Consider the following 10713-nt stretch of genomic DNA (forward strand, 5'->3'; position numbering starts at 1 on the left):
TTTCAACATACTAGCTAATGGCTCATTCTATATGTTTATGAAGAGGAAGAATTAAAAAAAAAAAATGAAAAAAAAATTTGTGACCCAATAATCAACGGTTCCTCGAACCCAATTAATGTTAAGTAATTTACCATTTAATAATAATTTATAATATTAAATATTTATTTACAATAACAAGGCCAAGAAAAAAGAAACAAAAATAAAAACTCATGGTGGCGTTGGGGTAAAGAGTTAACGGAAATAACGAGGAAGCAGACGAGACTTGACGGGTCAACGAAGCGTGGGTGATGGCTGCGAGTATTAGTCAATCACTGACCCACGTGCTGGTGTCTCCGTTTTATATTCCAAAAAATAAAATTAAAAAGAAAATAATTTAATTTGTCACTTCGCTTGTGGATTACGTCATCACTATCCCCACTTCTTTCAACAGTCTCTCCCCACGTGAGGGCTGGCGGGCGTCCATATCAGAATATCGCGTCCCTATGAGATTTTATCTTATTTTTCACCAACTTGAGTATTCAATTCGAATTTCAAATGAATTATGAATGCCTCCATCGCGCAAGAGTTTTAATATTAATATTAACACGTAAGATTCGGACCAGCTTTGGTCCATAATTATGATTTAATTTGACTAATTGTGTACGATTAATTGATGAATAGTATTGTAACGATTAAAAAAAAACACTTAGCATTCAAACTTTACTGCCCGTCTAATAATTTACAACACAGTAGTGTAGGCTACCATCGGGCGTCGAGTAAATTAACATGTATTTGAACATAACGGTATTATTATTATCAACATGTGTGATGTGTGTGTACAGCGTATTGCTATTGGCATTTTTTGGCCACTTTCTGGTGGTCCAGGCCAGGCAACATGTTTTACATGTCAGGCATGCCGAATTAAGACAAACAGGATAAAACAATATTGTTTTAAAAGATGTTCTGTTTTCTTTTGGTTATTTTCAAGTCGTTTTCAATTTTTAACTTTTTAAAATAATGGAAGCATATTTTTTTTATTATTTTCAAAAATAAAAAAAATTATAAAGAAAATCTAAAACTACAAAAAACCAAACACAGCTAAAAAACCAAAACACTCGTTATTGCCTCTTCTCTCTCCTACGTCTGAGTCTCCCTCTCTTCCTTCTCTGTTCCAGATCAACTGGGTCTCTTCCTTGTTGGCGGGCGACACGCCTGCCACTATTATCGTCGCTCGTCGTCATGGATTGCGCCTGTCACCACAATACGATTTCCTCTCTTCTTTCTTTGTTCCAAATCCAACTAGGTGTCTTCCTTGCTGGCTGGCGACGCGCTTGCTACTGTCATCATTGCCGCTCGCCATCGTGGATAGCGCATGTCAACGTTTGGAGTTAACCGACCGTGATTCATAAGCCCACAATGAGAAAATAAACCAAAACACAAATAGGAGAAACAAAATAAAACGTACACGGGAAGTTTTTACGTGGTTCGATCAGAATGATACCTACTCCACGACTGTTCTCTGGGGTATTCCAACAAAGTAACAGTATATCATTTCTTGTTGTTCTTTACAATGGTTTTTGACCCCCTATTTATAATGTAGGGTGTTTGCAATTTGGATAAAATCCAAAATAATAGGATAATATTATGAAGATAAGATGTCATTATCGATTCCATAAAATCGGGAGTGGGATCTATATTACCATGGATTTGGTTTGGCTTAGATAAAGTAGGTGGGTCCCGGCTTCCGGTTGTTCCTCGATTTTGTTGTTATGCGATCTGAAGGACTAGGTTAGCGAGTTAAAAGTGTTGCTGAGAGCTCGCTCAATTAGGCCAGCGAGTTGGGAGCATCGCTGGGAGCTCGCTTGGTTCCGTAGTCTGAGCTCGGGTCTCAGTGACGTGTGACTTTGTTCTGACGAGCTTGGCCTTAGGCCTATTGGGCTTCTAGCGATTGGGCCGACATGTTAGGTCATGTTCAGCCCATAAGGAGTGGTGCGGGAAATACCTATAATACAAGCCCCCCCAGCTCGCACTGCAATCTTTAGACTAGGAGCTGACGTGTGCCAACTATTCCAACTGTTAATCCATCTTTCAAACTCTTGCCCAATCTCTTCAAATCACGCCATTTCATGCCGCACGTCTTGTCTGATGCACATTTAATGTGCACGTTCCCCTATTACAGCGCATGATTACTGTCACAGGGCCTACGAGCCGTCATGCAATCGATGGATATGGGGAATGCCATAAGCCATTTTGATCCAACGGTTGGGATCGCTCGAGCTAGGCATATAAATAACAGAGAGGCCTTACCTTTTCTCTCTTTACGCTATTTTGAAATTCTTGCTCCTTCTTTCTTCATCTCCGAAGCTCTCTTATGTGACAAAGTTTTTCTGACTACAGTTGTTCATGCACCCATCTCTGCCCGAAGCCTGCTCCAAGTTTTCGCACTGGCAAGAGATTCAACGATAGGTAAGCTTCTTGCTACTTTCGTTTCTTTTTTTCACCAAGTCGTCCATCGTCGGTTAACCATCGATGGTTCTTTGGTCTTCTTGATTCTGTCGGTGTCACTTCCATTTTCTGTGGCACCGATTTGAATTGGTTTGTTAGGTATTCACTGAGCCTTTAGGCTTAATGACCTTAGCATTAGACTTCCTTGGAGTATCGGGCTTGTAGTTGTAGCCCCCTCACATTAGGCGACACCCTGTTGCGAAGCGCATGACCTTTTGAATAGGGAGTTCTTTTTAGGGTTTTTTTATTCTCCGAGGTCTAGTCTGCTACCTGCGACCTAACTATTCTTTCTTTCTCTGTAGATGTTTGATTTTGTTCAAGAGAACTCGGATCAAAAGCGTTGCAACTACATCATAGGAGAAGATAACACCTTAAAATCGAAAGACTGTCTCGTGATAGAGATGCATAACATCGAAGGAACGAGCTCGCAAGCTAAGGAGGTCGCAGAAGTGATAACTTTCGAAACTGATCCGACTATCAACGAGCAGATCGCTGAAGGAAGTAAGGGGCGTGAGGTCTTTAAGAGGTTCCCCTTTAAAGCCAAATTCCAAGAGGTGGGGACCTGTACCCAGGAGTTCCATCTCCTGAAGAATTGTCGGGTTTTTATACCCTCTCCAAGTTGCCATGCGGCCTACCCTCCAATTGACTTCATAGCCATTAGCCCCCAGCACATCGAGTTTGGGTTTAGGTTTCCCGTTGCACCATATCTTCTCAACCTTCTGAACGAGCTCAAGCTCACACCCTTTCAATTGACCCCAAACTCCTACACCCAACTCATTTATTTAGCCATCTTGTTTCTTAGGAATAAACTTTCTCCCCTATCACCTAGGCTCATCAAATTTCTTTTTTCTTTTAAGAGTGCCAAGGATGGGCTGTATTATTTGGCAGCTTGTCCTTCACCCTATAAGGCCATTCTTCCCCCAAGGTAGGGCCAAGGGGAAGTCCAATGTGAGCGACTACAAGTCCCATTGGTTTTTTGTTTCTCGCGCTTCTCTCATGTCACTCAAAAGCTTCAACTTCGCACTGACCTCAGGTAAGGGCACACCTGCTCGCACAAGTTCTTTTATTTCATTTCATTATTTTTGACATTCTCATTTTATTGTGTAGACTTTGGAAGCTAAAGGCCAAGCTTGTCGGCTGAAGAAACTAAGGTCCTCGACATCTTTGTTGCTGCAGAAACGGGTTTCGAAGATTTTGAGCTCACGGACGAGCTTCTTAGGGAAAACTAGCTCGCACCCCCTCTTAATGCCGAGATCATAAAGGGAAAGTTTATTCAAGTTCGTGGAACTGGGCCCGTTCTGTCTGCCTTCGAACTCACCGAAGCCAGCAGCAACAGAGGGGGAGAAGGTCAAGCCGTAGACATGGTGAGACTTAACCTTACCATGTTAAAACAGTCCAAGGCCAAATCAGGGGCTGCTTCATCTGCAGCCTCGAGCTCCAGCTCGCAGGAGTCAAGGTCAGAGCAGCAACAACCAAGGCCAAAACTTCATATCGAGTAAAGCTCATATTTTCTCCGGATTGGCCTCAATACCTCTATTATTCACCATAAAACCCAAAAAAAATTCAAAGACGACCCCAAAGGCATACTTATGTTGGTTAAGCTTCATCTGATAGCTTCTGAGGACCTTGAACATCTCTCTCAAGTCAGAAATGTGATCGGTTACCTACTCTGACTTTACCTGCATGTCGTCAACATAGACCTCCATGGTCTTACCGATCAGCGCCTTAAACATCATGTGTCACTAGCCTCTGATATGTCGCCCCATCATTCTTCAGGCCAAAGGGCATCATCTTGTAACAATAAATCCCCCGGTCAGTAATAAACGAGGTATGCTCATCGTCGTCGGGGTTCATGGGGATTTGATTGTAGCCCAAATGAGCATCCATAAAGCTGAGGAGCTGGTGACCAGCCGTTGCATCCACGAGCTGATCGATTCTAGGGAGAGGAAAGCTATCCTTCAGGCAAGCCTTGTTCAGGTCGGTAAAGTCAACACAGGTCCTCTACTTCCCATTCTTCTTCTTTACCAAAATCAGGTTAGCTACCCAAGTCGGGTAATGGGCTTCTCTAATGAACTTGCTTGTCAGGAGCTTGTCCACTTTTTCTTTAAGAGCGGCGTAGTGCTCAAAAGTCATCGCCCTCCTCTTTTGATGCATTGGTTTGTAGCTGTGGTCTACATTAAGCTTATGCGACACAACCTCTGGGGCTATTCCTATTCCTACCATATCCTTGTGATTCCATGCAAACACATCGAGGTTAGCTTTAAGGAAATTAGCAAGTTAAGACTTTACCTCAGGAGCTAGATTCCTCCCCGGCTTGAGGCATATTTCTTCATCCATCTCGCTGACTGAGATGTCCTTGAGCTCTTCCACTGGGCCGGTGGCCCTGTCACAGTCCACCTCGCAGGGATCCAGATCATAGCTGACTCTCTTCTGGCTGGGAGGTCGTGGGTCGCTGCCTATAACAATGTTCACCTTATTCCCTTTGGCCCCCATTTTTATAGCATCTTCGTAACAACGCCTTGCAAGGTGCTGCTCACCTCGTACACACCCTACTCCGTTGGAGGTTAGGAACTTGATAGTCAGCGACCTGATCGAGGTGACCAGATCCAGATCATTCATTGCCGGTCTCCCAAGCACGATGTTGTATGCCAGGCAGTTTACTATAAGGAATTCAGCTAATGTGGTGGGTTGGCGATCTATATCTCCAATGGTAAAAGGGAGACTAATCCTCCTAACGGGGACCATCGTATCTCCAGTGAACCCATAGAGTGGCTCTGAGGATAAGCCTAATTGTTTCAGTCCCGATCTTATCTGATCAAAGCAAGCTCTGTACATCACATTCACTGAGATGCCCATGTCCACCATTATTCTTCGGACCTCCGTATTGTCGATTTAGGCACAAATGACGAGGGTATCATTGTGTGGCCAGCGTACATCTCTGGCATCTTCCTCTGAGAAAGTGATCTCTTCTGCCATTAGTCTGATTTGCTTCATGGGTCCGGCATGCTCGTTTAATCCTGCTAGCAAGATGTGGTTGGCCTCTCGTATGTACCTTTCATAGGACCTATGGGAAGTCCCAACGAGGTGAGGTCCACCATGAATTGTGTAAATCATTCAAACTGCCGGCGCACGCTCATCATCTGGGGGAGGCCACTGCTGCGCTAGTTGCTGGGATGGCTGATTGGTCGATCGCACCACATAGTCCCTCAGCCGACCTCTTCTAATGAAGTCCTCAATGGCATCCCTCAAATCCCAGCATTCAGAGGTGTTATGACCTGCCTCATTATGGTATGCATAGAATTTCTCCTTATTTTTGAATTTGTTGGGAGTTCTTATCGAGTTGGGTTTCCTGAAATCCTCCCTGCTTCTCTCCATAACGAATATCCTTTCTTGGGGTTTGATAAGGCACTGTAGCTGTCAAAATGACCTAATCGTGAAGGTCGTTATTCTCTCTCCGCCTTGCGAGCCCGCTTGGAGACTTGATTGTTTGAGCGATCTCCTTGAACTTCCCTTTCATTGTTTCGGTTATTCTTTTTCTTGTTCGGGTTGGAGCCCCCGGCCTTTTCTTTCTATCCGAAAGGCTTCTTCGAGCCAAAAGCCTTTTCCCATCGGATTTCCTTAGCAGCTCGTTAATAGAATTCACCCAAATCCTTGACTGGGGTCCTATAGATGCTCTCATAGAGCTTTCCATCCTTGCGGAGACCTGCAAAAATCGCAGTCAGGACACTTTCATTGGAGGGATCTTTAATGTTACAAACCTCGCGCCTGAACCTGGCAATGTAATCCTTCAAGGACTCCTTTGTCCTCTAGAATACCGTGGTGATGTGACACGGTAGGGCAAGCTGCCTTCTCAATGCCCTATACTAATTGAGAAACCTCTGCTAATAGTCTTCCCAACTGCTAATACTACGAGGTGGAAGGCTCCTGAACCAGGCACGGGGAATATTGCCTAAGATCACTGGGAAGACGTGACATTTATCCAGCGAGCTGGTTGTCTGCAAATCTATCTGGACATTGAACGCTTCTAGGTGGTCATAGGGGTCACTATCCCCATTGTACTGCGGCATACTCGGGACTTTGAATCTACAAGGGAGAGGTTCGAGCTCGACCTCCCTAGTGAATGGTGTCCTATCACTACGACCATATTCTGGCCATAAACCCCTTGTTGTGCCTCTAATTGCCGGACTCTTTGATACAACTCCTCAACGGTAGAGTCCAGGTCTGCAGATCGTTGAGCCTGCGATCGCTTGCTATCCTGCTCTGGGGAATGACGATTTGAAGGTGGATAGTTATCTCTAATATCCTCCTCACCTGGTGGAGGTCTCTCCTCCCGTGGCTGGCGAATCCTCTGGGGTGAGAGGATTTTCGACGGCCTCTTCATAGCCTGTGCCTAAACTTAGGCCAAGACCCTGACCGCATCAATGAGCTGCATAACTATGTTCTTTAACACCTCCTATCATTGCTGCCAGGCTTGGATCTCCTCTACCCTAACAATCGGAGCAACGGGTTGGACAGGAACCCGCGAGGGCATGCCGGTAGTATTTCTGGGCGATGGTGGTAAAGGGGTACCCGCCGCAAAAACAATGGGTCCTCCAGCCAATGGAACATCCAGCAATTGATTGTGGTGATTCTCTGGCAAATCGGCCACCGCGTCAGAGCTTCGTGCGTTCCTTCCTCTTGCCATGGTTAGCAATCAGAGCAGTCACTTCCTCTAGCGCCAAAATGTCGACGTTCAGAATTAGCCAACCATGATTCGTAGGTCGGCAATGAGAAAATAAGCCAAAAGAGGAGAAACAAAGTAAAACGTACATGTGAAGTTTTTACGTGATTCGGCCAGAACGATACCTACTCCACGACTATTCTCTGAGTATTCCGACAAAGTAATAATATATCATTTCTTATTGTTCTTTATAATGGTTTTTAACCCTTATTTATAGTGTGAGATGTTTGCAATTTACATAAAATCCAAAATAATAAGATAATATTATGGAGACAAGATGTCATTATTGATTCCATAAAATCGGGAGTGAGATCCGTATTGCCAGGGATCTGGTTTGGCTTAGATAAAGTAGGTGGGTCTTGGCTTTCGGTTGTTCGATGATTTTGTTGTTATGTGAGTTGAAGGACTAAGCCAGTGAGTTAGAAGTGTTGCTGAGAGCTCGCTCGGTTAGGCTAGCAAGCTAGGAGCTCATTTGGTTCTGCAGTCTAAGCTCAGGTCTCAGTCACGTGTGACCTTGTTTTGACGAGCTTGGCTTTGGGTCTATTAGGTTTCTGGCGATTGAACCGACCTGCTGGGTCGTGTCTAGCCCATAAGAAATGGTGTGAAAAATACCCATAACAATGCCTATCTCCCCCATCCAACTCCTTCTCTTCATTTTCTCTTTTAGATTCGACTGGTTTCTTCCTTATTGGTCGGCAACGTGTCTGCCACACAAGCCATCACCACCACAAGCTTGGCAATGAAGGGTGAAAATAGTATTTCACTTTTGGCCATTTTTTCATCAGAGTTCTGTCTACCACAAGCAAGGTAGATTTAAAAAAAAAAAAATTATTGTTCTCTTTACTTATAAACAGAATGATAATGGCGTTGTCACAATGAGGGGGTGAAAAGGCATTCTATACATTTTAAATTGTAAATTCATTAATTTTAAAACGTACATATTATTTAATAATATATGAATATTAAATTATTTTAATTTAACAAATAATTAAATTTATTGAATAAAATATTATAAAATATTTTTTCTCAAAATTTTAAAATTAACGCGATTTTTAATTTTAAATTTTGAAAAATATTTTTTCAGAATAATAAAAATAACGTATTTTTTTAAAATAAACGTTCAAAATATAAAATTAAAAATAAATTTAAAAATCAAAACTAAAAATTAAAACAAGAAAAGAAGACTGCCATAGTCAATTAGATAAAAGCAAATAGTGTCGTTCTGGTCACTAAAAAAAAAATGATCAATCTACTGTATGTGCAACAACTAGTTAATACCCAGCACTTAATTTAAACAGACCAGAATTCTAAATAATAATAACCCACCGTTCAGTGGTAGATAAGAAATAAGAAGAATAAATTTGTAAATTAATTAGTAGCATCTAATTGGTATTGGTCAAAAAAAACCAAAAACGAGTGGATGGGTCTGGGGGAAGACAGTCAGAGGAAGGAAAGATGGGGCATTGGGAGTGATATTAAATTGAATTCAACGGACGTGGAAAATGTGGCGCTGCCAGCCACCCACTGTTGATAGTCCATGCGGTTGGACCCTCACCATCTTTCATGCTTCTTCCAAATCTCTCTCTCTCTCTCTCTCTCTCTGTCTCTCTCTCAGCCAGCTAACCAGCTCCTTATGCACGTACGTACGTAAGCGAATACATAAGCAAACGCAATCAACCCACATTCTCTTTCCAATCGCGTTGAAGAATCCTCCGATATATGAACAAGCTGTTTGATTTTTAGTATTATTACTTCAAAGTCTAAGGTGGTTTGATATATATATATATATATGAACAAGCTATTTGGCGCGTTTGATTTTTTAGTACTAATTCAAAGTCTAATGTGGTTTTCTCATGGAATGGGTGGTCGGATTCAGATACATTACATAAGCCATTGATTAATAATATATATATATATATATTAATAATGTTAATTAATAATAATTGTTTAATTGATTGTGTTTGAATTAGATAAAAAAATCCGATGGGTAAGATTTATGGACAAAATTCCTTTAAAAAATACCCAAATAAATCTAGAAGATGTTTCTGCTGATTCTGAATTTAAGTCGATCGATTCAGTTTTGAAATCAAAATTAGAGAGATGTTTTCGTACCCAAATCCAAACTCGGGCGGGCGGGCGGGCGGGCTCTTTGTTTTTCTATTAAAGTTTTTCTTTAAATGGATCCGTCGGAGCCTATTAGAATGGGTTTAAATCCGACCGACCGAATAGAGGGGATGGGGGAAGGAAAGTGGTGGGATTATATTATAGGCTGCCGCATGGAGCGGAACATGAATGAATTAATTAGTAACGTAAAACATAAAATGTGAATGGAAATACTTTTAATACTATTCCTTAATCCCTTTCTTCCGCACCGCACCGCACCACACACGTCTTTTTCTATTATGAAATACTGAGGACAAAACAAAGCTTCAAAAGTCTCAGTCTCCACCTCATCTTCTTGGTGCAAATCCGATAACAATTCAGCATCACACGCACCCATGGATATGACATTTCCAATAGGCGCAGTTTATATATATATATATATATATATGTGCCTTTAGAAATCAACTGCTTCACGTCATTCTTTGTTTGTTTGGTGGCCACAGTTTCAATGAGCGGAATCATTGCGTGTTGGAATAAGTAGCTCCGATCGAGATGATTATGATCCCCCCTCTCAAATTTCAATGCATTCTTAATTCGAAACATATTTAATTCATAACCACCCCTCCCCTCCCCCTAGGATGAGAGTTCTTACATCATTTTCAATATTAGAATCATCCATCCCGTCAAAAAACTTAATATGTAAGATTTGTTTCATCGCATAAAATGAAAATCAAACTCATGATTTACTGAACTGATACCAACGTATCATTTATCCGACTGCTCAATTTATGTTCTGGAGGCCCTCTCCCTCTATTCCTCCACATATATATTTGTATAGTAAGAGGAGATCATTTGAAAATGATCACTTGGCCTTCTCATTTGAGGTTTAAAAATTCAAATTATGAATATTAATTTGAATTTATGCCCAAAAGATGAATCTAAAAAGGGTGTTATTCAAGAAGTCATATTTTTTTTTTTATGGGGGTAATCATATTATATAATAAATTGCCTTGCTTGCCTTTGAATATGTCTGGCTGTTTCAATTTGTTCTTCGTGCCTTGAATATAGTATATGACTCATGTTTGGCAGATGCTCCCCAGCTGCTTAACCATGTCGTCTGTCTCAATTTGTCTTTCCTGCCTTGAATCTACTACCCATGCTTGGCAAAAGCAAGGATTAATAACTTTTAATTTTTATAAAAAATTAATTTTCAATCAAGAAAATTATAACCATATATTAAAATATATATATATAATTGTTTTAATTGTGTTTATTTAATTTGTGTTCATGAATGAGATTAAGATGATTTGTAAAAAAAAAATTTAATAAATCACAATTTTCAAATCTCCCAAAGACCAAAACTTAAAAATCCTACATTAGTTTGAGCAATTAATCCTTGACCTCCA

At 41.3% G+C, this 10713-nt stretch overlaps 1 protein-coding gene across 1 annotated transcript; it reads right to left on the minus strand.

The window, feature by feature from the left end:
- Nucleotides 1-4209: 4209 nt before the first annotated feature.
- Nucleotides 4210-5349, minus strand: LOC127798287 (uncharacterized). The gene is made up of 3 exons (XM_052331748.1): nucleotides 4774-5349; nucleotides 4528-4710; nucleotides 4210-4440 (listed from the first exon to the last, which is right to left on the minus strand). The coding sequence occupies exons 1-3, from the start codon at nucleotides 5347-5349 to the stop codon at nucleotides 4210-4212; spliced, it is 990 nt and encodes a 329-aa protein (XP_052187708.1).
- Between the last annotated feature and the right edge of the window lie 5364 nt (nucleotides 5350-10713).

The sequence above is a fragment of the Diospyros lotus genome, chromosome 3 (assembly GCF_014633365.1).
Source record: "Diospyros lotus cultivar Yz01 chromosome 3, ASM1463336v1, whole genome shotgun sequence".
NCBI lineage: Eukaryota > Viridiplantae > Streptophyta > Magnoliopsida > Ericales > Ebenaceae > Diospyros > Diospyros lotus.